Source organism: Lottia gigantea, assembly GCF_000327385.1.
Source record: "Lottia gigantea unplaced genomic scaffold LOTGIsca_59, whole genome shotgun sequence".
Lineage (NCBI taxonomy): Eukaryota > Metazoa > Mollusca > Gastropoda > Lottiidae > Lottia > Lottia gigantea.
The window spans coordinates 1,244,543-1,259,398 of NW_008710013.1; the positions used below are offsets into that span (position 1 = coordinate 1,244,543).

At 34.4% G+C, this 14,856-nt stretch overlaps 1 protein-coding gene across 1 annotated transcript; it reads left to right on the forward strand.

The window, feature by feature from the left end:
* The first annotated feature begins 974 nt into the window (after nucleotides 1–974).
* On the forward strand, nucleotides 975–7,484 carry LOTGIDRAFT_220159 (hypothetical protein). Its single transcript, XM_009063665.1, has 13 exons — nucleotides 975–1,009; nucleotides 1,246–1,373; nucleotides 1,719–1,835; nucleotides 3,236–3,332; nucleotides 3,619–3,683; nucleotides 3,854–3,919; nucleotides 4,031–4,126; nucleotides 4,376–4,471; nucleotides 4,784–4,908; nucleotides 5,173–5,308; nucleotides 6,253–6,321; nucleotides 6,461–6,535; nucleotides 6,710–7,484. The coding sequence occupies exons 2-13, from the start codon at nucleotides 1,359–1,361 to the stop codon at nucleotides 6,788–6,790; spliced, it is 1,038 nt and encodes a 345-aa protein (XP_009061913.1). The 5' UTR covers nucleotides 975–1,009; nucleotides 1,246–1,358; the 3' UTR covers nucleotides 6,791–7,484.
* The last annotated feature ends 7,372 nt before the right edge of the window (nucleotides 7,485–14,856 follow it).

The following is a 14,856-nucleotide window of genomic DNA, read 5'->3' on the forward strand; positions in this document are numbered from 1 at the left end:
ACTGTTATCTCACACACTTGTTGTCCATAACGCACGTTAGGATAACGATAATCACTTATATTAATTTCAGATAAGATTCAGCACTGTCTTCCAGGATTCAATGTATCAATTGCGGGTACGGGAAGATAAGATTAGGGCTATTTTTTGGGAAAATGATAACTAATCTGTGAAGTTTAACATCCAGTTTTCATTAACTCAAAACTTAGAATAAGTACGCATACCTACTTGAATGCTGTCTAATCCCAGTTATAGCCTAAATAGGCATTGTCGTATAATACCTCCTCTTCAATGAGTATGCTTACTTTGCTCACACACCCGAAAGTCATTCCCCATTTTCATAACTATAGCCGTCCTGATGAGAACTGTTTATCAGGGCATGAGATAAATTGCGTATATAAATAAGGCGATCTTTAGAATTTGAGTTTTGAAATGTTCTGTTTAGCTAATGAAGATAGATCGATCGTTTGTTGAAAATATTGACAGGAGAAATACTCTAAAAGGGCCTGCATTAGATCTATCAAATTAATATTAGAAGAATTTTTTATGTTAACTTTCAAACGCGAATAATTCTGGGCACACATGGATTTCGAGGCTCAAATTTCGGCAGTGAGTTATGAACACTATTACTGATTGGCTTAGCTGAAAAATAAACCCCGTTTGTAAGAGGCACGATTGATCAAAAATATACCGCATTTGCTCCTTAAGCATTTTAGGACTACTGGCGATTTCCCTACGAGGAATACTCCTGGATTTTATTGTGAACGACGTTTCAACAAATAACGTTGTATCCAAAGGTGAAATGAAACGTCGTGTAGGCCTACAACTACACTAAGGATTGGTATTATTATACCGTCAATTTATGCCGTTATTTAATGTGATCTCTACACAGTTTCGAACTTTAAATAGGAGGATTAAATAATTACTTAATGGTTGTAGTCTGACATTTTGCAATCAGAGGTTACGTCCCTTGAACTCGTAAGGGAAGATGATGACATTATCGACAGGAATGGTAATAGTATCTACATTTCTCTGCTTTCGAAAGTTGCTTTTTTGTTCCTCTTATTTTTTTCGAAGATGGGGCCATTTTTATGCCCGTGTAGTCAGGATCATTTTGGGTTCGATCTTCAAGCGAAATGAAATAGGCTATTCTTATCTTTCAGATCTACTTCAGGCCACAAATACAAATAAATTATCCTTGAGAAATATTTTTTTGGATATTTAATTATAGTTTTAATCTTTTGCCAGATTCCACACATGCAGAAATGAACACAGCACATGAATGTAATTGATAACCCACTTAACAGATTTAAACCATAAGTTTCCATATCTTATGTACTATGTTAAAGCCTGTTTGAGCTATGCCAGCAGAAGTGGTGAGTTATTATTTACTGGTATACACATGTACTAATATTCAAAGATTTGTTTCACGATGACCTAGATCTATCTTGAGTTGACTTGTGAGCCACAAATAGAACATTGGAATAGGCTTGTCATGAGTAGATTTCATGAGAGTCCTATAATGACTGCTTGTAGCCTACTACAGACTAAGTTTTTACTTTTGGTTCAGGTATGATCATATTTAATTTCAACACATTCTCTAAAAAATTTAAACTGCAACTTTTGATTTTCTAACAACAAATTTTAATAGTTAAAAACAGTAAAAATAGGAGTGATATATTTCCACGATCTTAGTACACTTATAGTATTTTATCTTGAAGAGTATTATTACTACCATATATAATGGTGAAAAATGGTTAAACCAGTATTTTGAATCAGTTTATACACAGACTTATCATGGATTACTAGAGTTGTCTATTTATAACGATGGGTCTACGGTAGGTGGCATTTAAAATTGATTTGATTGATTTCAGTATTGAATATTAGTAAATAGTCTTCAGAAGTACTAGATATGAAAGAAAATCATGTAATCCCTTTAAAAATACTTCAAACTAGGAATTTTACTTTCTATTTCTATATATGTATATCTTTTATATGATATACAGTCAAGTAACCTAATTTCGTGCTAACATAGTAGGACGTAAAACTCCATTCATTTCATTTCATTTCGTGCTAACATATTTTTCGTGCATTTCCGGAAATGATTAATAATTTACATGTGCGACCTCGCATGACCTCCGCATATGCTTGTTTCGATAAACATGTGTTATCTCTACAATATCAGCTAGTAGAATGAATCCAGTAGTCACCATTTTTTATTGGCCGAATTTCCTTATAATCCCAAGCGGTAATCGGAATTCCAAGTGTCGTCTGCTAGAATGTATTCCAACGAATGAAGTCACATGATCAACTAGCGGATTCCGTGTCAACAGAAAATTTCTATGGAACACAAAGTGGGCCATATTCTTATATTGTTTCAGTAACTTTTAGCAATAAATCACGCTACGTATCTTATTTGTCAGTCACTATTTTTTTTTAAAATCGTGGTTCTTTGAAGGACTTGTCACTAGTTATAATGAATTGATATTAAAGATAAATACTAAGAGAAGTTAATTATACCACTGGGTATGTATATAACGTGTTTTTCTCGACTTATTTATAGTTCAAACATTGTACACGAAAATAGGTGACACATTCTGCCTCCGTTGCCAAGTTGGTTGCTCATGAAATATGGGTCAAAGTGAAGGATTCATAAGGAAAATCGAAACAAACCAATTTTAATTATTTTTTAGGATATCTGAGGAAACATCTAAGACTTATAAAAAAAATTTCTTTTTTTTAACTTTGACGAATTTTTGTGTTATATGGACGAAAATAGGTTACACCACTGTATAACATAGTATCTTAAAATGACGATTTGTCATTTTAACATTCAAACGCAGATAACTCTGGACAAACATGCCTTTGAAGGCTCAAATCCAGACAGTGAACTGTGAACACTATTACTAATTGGCTTTGCTAAAAGATACCCATTCCTGAGACAAAAGTATGATTGGTCAAAAAAATTGCACACCTCTCCCCCTTTAAAAAGAATATCACTTTGCAGAAGAAGTTAAGAAAGTATACGAAAATTGTCTGACAAGCAATTGTGTTTTAACCATTACTTTCATTAGGCTTAATACATCAGGAAAACTAGTTTTGAAATATGGTTGAAATATGAAATATTTGTACTAAAAGCAAGGGCAAGAGAGAATAACACAGTTCAATGAGGCCTATGCTACAATGTTTCCAATCTTAATGAATGGATATAAGTTATATAAGATATTTAATGTTATAGGATAATTCAAAATCAATAATAGAAAGCTGGACGACCAAGCTGAAAACTAGAGACATCAACCTTATTTTGTTTGGACATACAGGACTTCCAAGAGGGGGTAGGTATTCAAGCTAAGCGCATTCAAAATATAACTTGCACATCTAGTTATAATGTCAAAAATTAACTGTATGTTTTTGGGATATAGTCATGATCAATTTTTTGAAAATAGTGATATGAATAGTAATTTCTCTTCAAATATTCTTAAATTTAAATTCACGAGTAATAGACTGTTGATATTATTAACAAAACCAACTATATCTCTTTAAATGTTTTTTAATATGACTTTATGAGTGAGCTATCTATTTAGGCTGTTGATATTATTTACAAAACTTTTATTGTTACAGTTGGTCATGGTAAAAATGTAGCTGTTAGACAAAGTTCAGGAAAATATCTGTGTTTTCTAGATGCTGTAAGTTCTGCTTATACTTATATACTATAGCCAATTTAAAAGAAATTATAGAACGTAGTTCTGGGCATAGATAATTACCTTTGATAGTGTAAAATTCTATTCAGTATATGTAGTAGTATGTATTAACTCATTACATATAATCATGATTATACTATACTATATTATATTAGGATGATGAGATGAATGAATGTAGAATAGAAAAACAACTTCAAGCAGCTAAATCATTCCCTAATACTGTAAGTACAATATTTTTTTTTATCATAACCACCAATTCAGAGCAGCATCCTTTTGAAGAGTGCACATCATATTTTTTTTTGCTTATTAAAGTGAGGTTTGATATTTTACAGATAGTAGGTTGTAGATTTCATCGTTTACCAGCTGATTCTACTAGAAGATATACACAATGGGCCAATAATCTATCTCATAAACAGCTTTATACACAGGTATATAGCACATAATTACTGACTTTTAGTTTATCCATTTATAAGTTTCTAGAGGGGAACTCTGTAGAATGGTTGAAAGACTGTTAGTGTACTTGAATAAATGTTCAATATCTGTCAAAATTCATAGACTAACCATGCAAAATGTGATGATATTACAATATAACTTATCAATTACTGTTCCCTCTGTCTGTAGAACACCTTGCTTATGCTAGCTAATTGCCACACTTGGTTTTGTTATCAATGTTTTAGGCCTACACCAGTCATGGACCAACTGTTGTCATGCCAACCTGGTTTTGTAGAAGAGCTATATTTGATAATGTTGGAGGGTTTGATGAAGGAGGCAAGGTAAGTATCTCAAGGATTATTGCAATAGAAACTGTAATAAAAACCCCTCTTTTAACTTTTAATTTCATGGACGCTTTCTCTGTAACCTGAACCAGGGGTTCAATCTAACATGAAGAATGTCTAGTCATTCGGATGGGACGATTAAACCGAGTCACTATGTGCTACATGCCAAGGTACCGTACATTAAAATTCCTCGACATATGGAAATCAAAAAAGGCTATTGTTATTGTCCCATCTTCATTAACATAATCAGCTGCAAAAAAGTATGGTGTAAAACTTCCATAAATATTTCATTTCATACTATTGTCACAGGGTGTACCAGAAGATCTGATATTTTTTTACAATCATCTAGAGATTGGTGGAGAACTATATAGACTAGATGCAGATTTAATGATGTATAGATATCATACAGATGCTACAACCTTCTCTGTTGACAGGTAGGTCTGATCCATTACAAATTGCATCCAAACTTACTCTTATCAAGTTCCAAATTACGAGTTTATCTTGGCCACTTCTGAATTTATGGTACTTTTTTTTTTACTGAAGCTTAATATAAATAGATTCACAGATGACAAGATCCCACTGATATCTTAAGTACCTCAAATACCTTCAGATGTCAAGCAAAGCATGCTGAATGATATTTATCAAACATTTTGTCTTATCATTTGACATGTTATTATCCTTCTTTTTATTTTTAACAGGAAAACAATATGGATGTTAAGAATAGAGTTTCTAGAAAAACAGGTTTTAAGTCATTGGAGAGAGTTTACTATATGGAATGCTGGGAAACAGGGTAGAAGATTTTTCAGATCATTATCAACTGAAAATCAGAAAAAGGTTATTTCCTAAAAAATTCATAAAATTTCAGTTTTAGTGAATAGGTTTCTTGTTTTGAACATTGGACTATGTTGTTCTTGTCCACTATAACAAGAAACGTAAATCAACTGTAGTCAAATTAAGAGATGTGGAAGATTCAATAATTTCATTTCAGACCTCTATGAGAAAGATAGTGGACCATAGCCATATACGCCCACCACGGCATGCGGATGGTAAAAACGAAACATCCATTTTAAGTTTCATCAAAATCGGTTGACAACTAATAGCATATTCAAGATTTTGGGGCAAGGGCATCTAACGGTCGAAAATAGCTCAAATTCAAACTTGATCTTTGTTTTATGAATATGTATACACATTACGAATTTCATGTGATTCCTTCAAAAAATCTAGTTTTTAGAGCATTTACAAGCAAATGTTGACAGACCGACCGACAGACCGACGGAGTGTTTACGAGCAATTGATGTTGATAGAAGCACTTACTGTATAGAGGTTAAAGGGCGATAACTCCTCAAAATTGATGTAAGAAGCCTTAATCTTAAAAAAGCCTTAAATTTAATCAGAAGTAAACTAAACTTTCTCGAACCTTTCGATTTAGGTCCAATAACATCCATTTTAAGTTTCATCAAAATCGGTTGAAAACTATATTCAAGATTTTGGGTCAAGGGCAATAACTGCTTCTAACGGTCGAAAATAGCTCAAATTCGAACTTGATCTTTGATTTATGAATATGTATACACATTCCGAATTTCATTTGATTCCATCAAAAAATCTTTTAGAGCGTTTACGAGCAAATGTTGACGGATGGACAGACCGACGGACGGACGGAGGTTCCGATAATATACGTCCACATAGAGAGATGTGGGCGTATGAAAATTATGAATTTAATTTCTATTAGAGTCTATGACAAATTGAAAATAATATCAGAGGTTTTCTATATTTTCTAGGTTTGTATGTTCTGTGATGTTGATACTAGAAAGATTAACAAGGGCAGTTATATCTATGAAAATTCACAGGTAATTCAGTAGTTTAAAGTCATTGTTTAATAGTATTTTATCCTGCCATAAACATATTGACACTCAGTTTTCAAATAAGAAAATAAACAATTCTGAAAAGCCAACAATAATGAGCTCAAATGACATTTGATTCTTTCAGGAAATTCCAAAACCAAGAGTTCCAATATTCCATTTTACCCAAGCTAAAACTCCTATCATAATCTGTGTCAAGTTGGTATGTTCACACTTTTAATTCATTTTTCTGGTTCCAATTATGTTTTAATCTTCATCAACATTCTAAGAAATTATGTCAATAAAACACCTCACAATCTCCTGTTTCTAATTCATGATACAGGAGTCTAGCCTCTTACTTTCATTTTGATCTTATAGTTTCTTTCTTGTATTACAGGATTTAACAGATGGTGTTTTTGAAGAGAATTTAAAATCATTAAAGCTTATAGAGGGGGTTGATTACTTTCATTTCAATTGAAGTCCATGAGATGATGAAGAGCTTAATCCAAACTTCCATCTAGCATCTATCCAGATCAATCAGCATGTAAGGAATGAAAAGGCAGAATACATGCAAGTGACAGCAGGATGAGATAACAAACCTCATACCTGATGATGGAAACTACAAAGGTGAAAACACCATAGTTGAGAGCGGTGAAACAACATATCTCGTTTTCGAGAAACTCCACAGGTGAAACCACCATAGTTGAAAGCAGTGAAACATCATATCTGGTGATGGGGGAAACTCCACAGGTTAAACCACCATAGGTGAGAGCAGTGAAACATCATACCTGGTGATGGTTCGAACTCCACTGGTGAAACCACCATAGTTGAGAGCAGTGAAACATACCTGGTGATGGGGGAAACTCCACAGGTGAAACCACCATAGTTGAGAGCAGTGAAACATCATACCTGGTGATGGTTCGAACTCCACTGGTGAAACCACCATAGTTGAGAGCAGTGAAACATCATACCTGGTGATGGGGGAAACTCCACAGGGGAGACCACCATAGAATGAAATTTGATGTTTATAAGGTGAATATAGGTCAAATGTATGCATGTTGATTGACCTAAAAACAGTGTACATTCTCATAATTAAATCATAATGCAACTTGTATAGTTTTGGAAGCACTAATTTTTTACCAAAATGTTTTAAATATATACATAGCAAAGTGGATCTTGGTGATATGGTTTTGGGTAAATTTGTATGTTTATTGCTTGAATTAACTCTAAAGTGTTCTTCAAAAATTCCTTAACATCATATTCCTCCAAGATTTCATAGACTGAGCAACTAAAGTTGAGAATGCATATGAAAGCCAAGTTTCATGAAAATCAGATCAAAATTTGTATCATTGGACAACTTTATCTGGTGTGCCATGAGAGGAATTTTTTAAGGTTTTTTACATAAACCTACACTTTCAATTTCAAACTGTTTGGGTATTTTCCCTGCCTAAGTAAGTGATTTACTTATTGTGAAAGCAATAAGAGATAATGATTGGCTATGCAACCAGTTATCTCTGATTATCAGTTATTATTATGAAAGTAAGCCAAAACAAGTGTTTGCATAGCAAGAAACACACACTCCACTTACATAATAAATTTTCAGTCTTCAATGTGTCAAATTGTGCCAAAAGTCTTAACTTGTCAAAGATTTTAACTCCACACAATTTCATAAAATGTCACTGTCCCCTCTATTTAACCTTATCTTAAGATCTTGTGGATATAAACCTATACACCAAATTTTAATAAAGATAGCTTGCCAGGCGATGGGGTGATGGGGGAAACTCCACAGGTGAAACCAACATAGTTTAGAGCAGTGAAACATCATACCTGGTGATGGGGGAAACTCCTCAGGTGAGACCACCATAGGTGAGAGCAGTGAAACATCATACCTGGTGATGGGGGAAACTCCTCAGGTGAAACCACCATAGTGGAGAGCAGTGAAACATCATACCTGGTGATGGGGGAAACTCCTCAGGTGAAACCACCATAGTGGAGAGCAGTGAAACATCATACATGGTGATGGGGGGAAACTTCACAGGTGAGACCACCATAGTTGAGAGCAGTGAAACATCATACCTGGTGATGGGGGGAAACTTCACAGGTGAGACCACCATAGGTGAGAGCAGTGAAACATCATACCTGGTGATGGGGGAAACTCCACTGGTGAAACCATCATAGTTTAGAGCAGTTTAACATCATACCTGGTGATGGGGGAAACTCCACAGGTGAAACCACCATAGTTGAGATCAGTGAAACATCATACCTGATGATGTGGGAAACTCCACAGGTGAAACCACCATAGTTGAGAGCAGTGAAACATCATACCTGGTGATGGGGGAAACTCCACAAGTGAAACCACCATAGTTGAGAGCAGTGAAACATCATACCTGATGATGGGGGGAAGGTAATATACGCCCATTGGCAGATTTGATTTTGAATAAAAATATTTAGCAGTACAGTAACAATCACTTCTTTTGAACTCTTTAGGGCGATACTGACTAATATTGAGTATGAGTTATTTCCCTTGTTATTGAAAACGTGTTCAATTTTTAGCTCGTGAAAACTCTAGAAAGCAAATATTCAATCTTCAGCACGGGACTGAATAATAAAACCAAGTTTTGTCAAAATCCAAGAACCATGCCTTTTAGTATTTAAGAGCTAAATTTGAAAGTGTCTTGTAGAGTGTTTACGAGCAATTGTGGATGGACCAACGGACAGACAGACATGGGTGACGGCAATACACGCCCCCCCCCCCCCCCCCATTTCATGTGGGCGTATAAAAAGCGAATAAAATCTGTGGTCTCTATTGCATTCACAAGCTAATTGTGGATCGACAAATATACGTCCCCATTCCAATAAAAACAATCTAACCATCAGTACTTCTGTCTTCATAATACAAAGAGTTCATTGATTGTTTTGAGGTTTTTATTACCATTCCATTTCATAATTATTTTACACAAAAATATAGCTTCTATAAATTTACTGGCTTTTTCTGAACCCAACTCCTGTTACCATGAAAAATTATAAAGGCATGATCCCTGTACAAAACAATATTTATGAATCTGATTTGCAAGGCTTCATTGAGACCGACATTCATTAGTCATATTGGTAACATGCCAGGATTGGTATTTATAGAGTGAGATCAAGATTAACAGTTAATAACAGCTTCAAAATCATACAATAACACTTTATTAATGAATGAACTTGCGTAGCAAATACCAGAATCTGTTTCTATGTGAGAACAACAGTTTTTTATTTTGTGTAGTAGTGTACCTTTATTACTAGTTATATGATGGTCATTAACTTATTTTTCACAGGAATAATATAGAATCTAACTTCCAACTTTACACATCTATATTAACCACACCCCTTAACTATTAACACCATTCATAACTATTTCACAGCTTGCGTTAGTTGTAACTTGACAATATATCAGCGTAGTAAATCAATATCATTGTGTATCCTGTATACTTGAACTAAATTTAAGTATATACAGAAATATCTCCATACTGCTCTGAAATAAATACAATGAGCACCATAAGAATCATGACATGATTCACAGAGTTATTTCAAACATTTCTCCATTATTCTTCCGAATAACAGGTTGTTTTAACATTTCTACAATTTTAAAATTATTTTTGAGTGCCATTATTCAACAAGTTATAAAATAAAACAAACTTCATACAACCATCTTATTCTAACGAAATATAAATTATCAACCATATTTAATATGGCTTTAAAATTTAATAAAAGTTAACAAGAATTCTGGGAAGGTTCTAAAGGAATATTGAATCTTGCAGCAAGTCTTGGTCGTCTTGGTTTCCTTGGTGAGGTTCTAGGTGTATCAGAACGTACTGAACTAGTGTCAAGTGGATGTCCTCGTTTAAACAATAAATTGTACGACATTTCACTGTCTAAAGTTGTGTCACATGACTGATCCAGCGTTGTATCTAAGTCTGCACAAATGACATTGGACCTTTCACCTTGCGAATTGACCTCAGTTTTAGCTATAACCTTTGGTTTTACATCTGCACTTTGCTTTAAAGCAATGCTGAGTTTTGATTGCAAAACTTTAGCATGTGACCTTGTTCCTTCTATACCATTCATCAATATCATTTGTTCTGGACTAGTTGATGTACCACTTTTCCTGCCTTTCGGTGTAATACGATCAGATGGATTGCTTGGTGCAGCAGGACTTGATCGCCCAGACCAATTTTCTGTAGATAATTTGAAAGTTTTGTTAACTTCCTCTAGTTGAGTTTGACTAGCTTTCCACCAGCCTCCTTTTAATAAATTTCCAAATTCAGACGACTTCTCGTCACCATTATTTTCTGGAACATCCAGGGTATCATTCCTTGATCCCTGTTGGATGTCAACAGAATTAGGTTGAGCATCTACTCTTCTTCTTGAACAGCTTCTAGTCCATAAATTCATCTGTGCTGGACTTAATCTAGTTTTAGTGATACACCCTGTAGAAGCTGGACGAACCTGACTACTATCAGCAGGACTGGAAGGGCAACTCTTGATAGGTCTAGGAGTTAAAGCTCCTTGCAACAATCTCATCACAGGACTAGTTGAATTGGATTCTTTGTTCACTCCTTGACCTAATATGGGTATGGGACTTACTGATCTTGAAATCACTCTTCTAGTTGCAGGGCTTGCTGTTCGACTACGAGGTGGAATTGGACTGCCATTTTTTGTTTCTGGCAGGTACTGAGCAGCAAATTGAAGGATTTGCGAAGTAGGTGTTTGACATAGCGGACTCCTCAAATTTCTTTTCTCATCTTCAGTAAGAACTAGAAAATCTTTTTCTGAAAAGAAAGAAAGGTTTCAATTAGGGGTGATCATGTCCCAACATAAAGTTATAAATTACATGAGTTGATACGGTCTGACTGGCAGGATGGACTTGAGTAAGGGGAAATGTTCAGATACCCACCTGGAGAAGTTGTAAATGACATGAGATCTGGTAGAGTCTGGCTAGCAGGATGGAGCTGAGGGGAAGGTACAGCAGATGGTATTGCACCACTGCATAATAGATCAATTGGAGACATGGCTACCCTCTCTTCATTCACTAGTAAATCTTCTTCTGAAACACAATTTTAATTGGATTATTTGTTAACCATAGTTCCTTTGATAATTCTTCAATGGATTACCGATGAAAAATCCAGCTCGTTATTTAAATAAAGATAAGCAATTTTTGCAATCTTAATTTGATGCTAGATTGCAATTTAGAAGGAACGTCAATTTATAGAGTGTGCCATTTAGAAAGCAGGGCATTCACTGTATACATATTTGGTCTGTTCAATTTTTATACCATTAGACTGAATCAAAACTGAGAACACACTATTATAATTATAATTACCATGTGTATCTGTTACTCCAGAATCATTAGAAGGAGTATCAGAATCATTTTTACCATCCATATTACTACGATGTTTACCACCAGTTAATAATACTGCAGCCTGCTGTAGGGCACCTGTAATAATTTCAATCAAGGTCTATCTCTGATCAAATCAACATGTTTTTCTTGCTCTGTATCTGGCTGACAGATCTATTTAAAATCAAACAATGTGTTTAAACATACATTTTTAACTGCCTTACTGTCTTGGTGAAATTTTATTCGAACAACCTGGCAAAGAAAATTAAAGCACAGACTCACCTGGCACTTTCAACTGTTTAGATAATTGTAATATTTTCTTTGACCCTCTGCCACGTACAGTAACAATATGAGGCAAAGCATAAAGTAGGGCTTGTAAACTAGGAAATCCATATAATGTTGGTTTAATTTCTACACCAAATGTCTCATGAAAGGCTGATTCTAACTGGTTTAGAGATATTTTACCACAACCAATCAACAATAATCTTATATCTCTAGCTAGAGTTTGTAATGGTGTCAGTGAAATTACAGCAGAATTGTCATCTCCTGATACCTAAAATAGAAGGAAAAAGTCTTTCAAACTGTCATATATCTTGATTATTGAGTCGATATCTTTTTAATTTGCCAGGCAATATACGCCCACTGGCAGCTTTGATTTTAAACAAAAATATTTGGCAATACAGTAACAATTACCAGTATGAAATATTCAACCTTCAATCGTACACTACTTTTGAACTTTTTGGGGCATTACTGTATAATATTTCCAAGTTCCGTCAAACTCTGTCAAGAGTGTTTACAGGCTAAAACAACAACTCGAAGAACAAGGGCAGTAACTCAAACTAAATCTTTTTTGATTCTTCTGTTTTTGGATAGGGCTCATCCTTGGTTGATAAAAAATACTCACACCAAGTTTCTTCAAAACCCATCAAGAATTGTGCCTTCTAGAGTGCTTATGGGCTAAAAATTGAACATGTTTTCAAGAACAAAGCCAATAAGTCATACTTATTTTTCGATTTTTCTGATTTTCAATAGGGTTCATCATTGGTTGATTACTAACTAACACTCAAACAAATATCATCTAAATCCGTCAAGAATTGTGCCTTCTGGAGTGTTTATGGGCAATTGTAGATGGACGGATGGACATTGGGAACAACAATATACCCTTGACATTTCATGTGGTCATATAAAAATGTAAGCTGACAGAAATGGTAAAAAGATCAAAATAGTATTTACCTGTACATAATCTAAGAGTTCTTCCCTTATTTGTTTCATGTCACAATCCACATTAAAGGTATTTCTATACCAACTACATAGTTCAACAAAGGGCAGAGAACCACTACTTTGATCCATCAAGAGTTGTAGAACTTGAAGAGCAAGGGGAGGTAACTGAGTATGCCTCAGCAAAACTACATACTGATCATTATTATATACTTCCACCTGCAACTCAAACACCAGTATTAGTTCAATAAAATATATCTATACCTCAGATCTATCAATTCACCTTTTTTAACTATAGAAATTGATCAAAATACAGTGCAATAAACAAAAAAATAATATATTTGTTTCAGATGTAAAGAAATTTTTGGTCATGTTCACCAAAGTCTACTGCTATATTGACCCATGTTTCTTACCTTAATAATATGACGTAATTTAGTCAGCATGGATTTCAAACATTCAACATTTAAATCTTCAAATCTTGGCGTAAAACCAAACTGCATCATAAAAGCTGGCATGAGTTCGTGTAAAGGTATGCACTGTCCTGGACGTTGTTTTAACATTTCTGTTATTTGTTCTGAGAGAACTTTTCTCATCTCTGGTAGAGTTAAACGTACTACTCTTTCTTCACCTTCATCTTCCATCTACAATACACATTTCAATGGTAGCTCATGAATATATGACATGGTCCATCCAAATTCATTTATGAGTTTGAAATAAAGTTTGAATGACTTTAATCAGTAATGCTTCATATCCTCATGCACTTTAGGTAGGACTATCACTTTAATTTGATTAGTTATTGTGGTGGCCCTATCAATTCAGGCAACATTTGCCATAAATTTTCAATACAAAATGTGTCAAGTTCAAAGGAGAAGATAGCTTTCAAGGCAAGGTAATATATGCCCACTGGCAGCTTTGATTTTCAATAAAAATATTTAGCAGTACAGTAGCAATTACCAGTATGATATATTCAACCTTCAGGCATACACTTCTTTTTGAACTTTTTGAGGCGATACTGAATAATATTACCAAGTTTCATCAAAAAATTGAATGCGTTTTCAAGAACAAGGGCAATAACTCACAATAAATATTTTTCGATTTTTCTGATTTTCAATAGAGTTTATCCTTTGGTGATAACAATCACTCATGCCAAGTTTCGTCAAAATCTGTCAAGAACTGTGCCTTCTGGAGTGTTTACGGGCTAAATATTGAAAGCGTTTTCAAGAACAAGGGCAGTAACTCATACTAAATATTTTTTGATTCTTTTGATTTTCAATAGGGTTCATCCTTGGATGATTATAAACACTCAACCAGGTTTTGTCAAAATCCATTGAGAATTGTGCCTTCTAGAGTGTTTACGAGCTAATATTTGAACGCATTTCCAAGAACAAGGGCAATAACTCATACTAAACATGTTTCGATTCTTCTGATTTTTAATAGGGTTCATCCTTTGGTGATTATGAACACTCACACCAGGTTTTGTCAAAACCCATCAAGAATTGCGTCTTGTAGAGTGTTTACGAGCAATTGTGGACGGACAGACATGGGTGACGGCAATATACGCCCCCCATTTCATGTGGGCGTATAAAAATGTCATTTCTTGGACAGTGACAGGCATGACTAAGAGGTAGATGATTAACTTAAAAAACCCATAAATTGATATTGAAAAGAGTTTCTTTAACATATATAACCATACCTCAACTACATGAGAAATAGCCTCAAATAAATCAGATAACTTAGTGAAACCATAGTCTGCTACTTTACATTGTCGTCCAAAATGATGATGGTAGGCTGGTATAAACTTAGTAAAGATCATCCTACATTGATTATGTTTTAACAAATCATACACTTCTAAAGCAAACTGTTTTGTTCTTTCAATTTCTTCTGGAGCTTGATCTGCAATAGAAAGTACTTGTCTTAGACATTTAGTCAAATTATTAAGTAAAGAATGA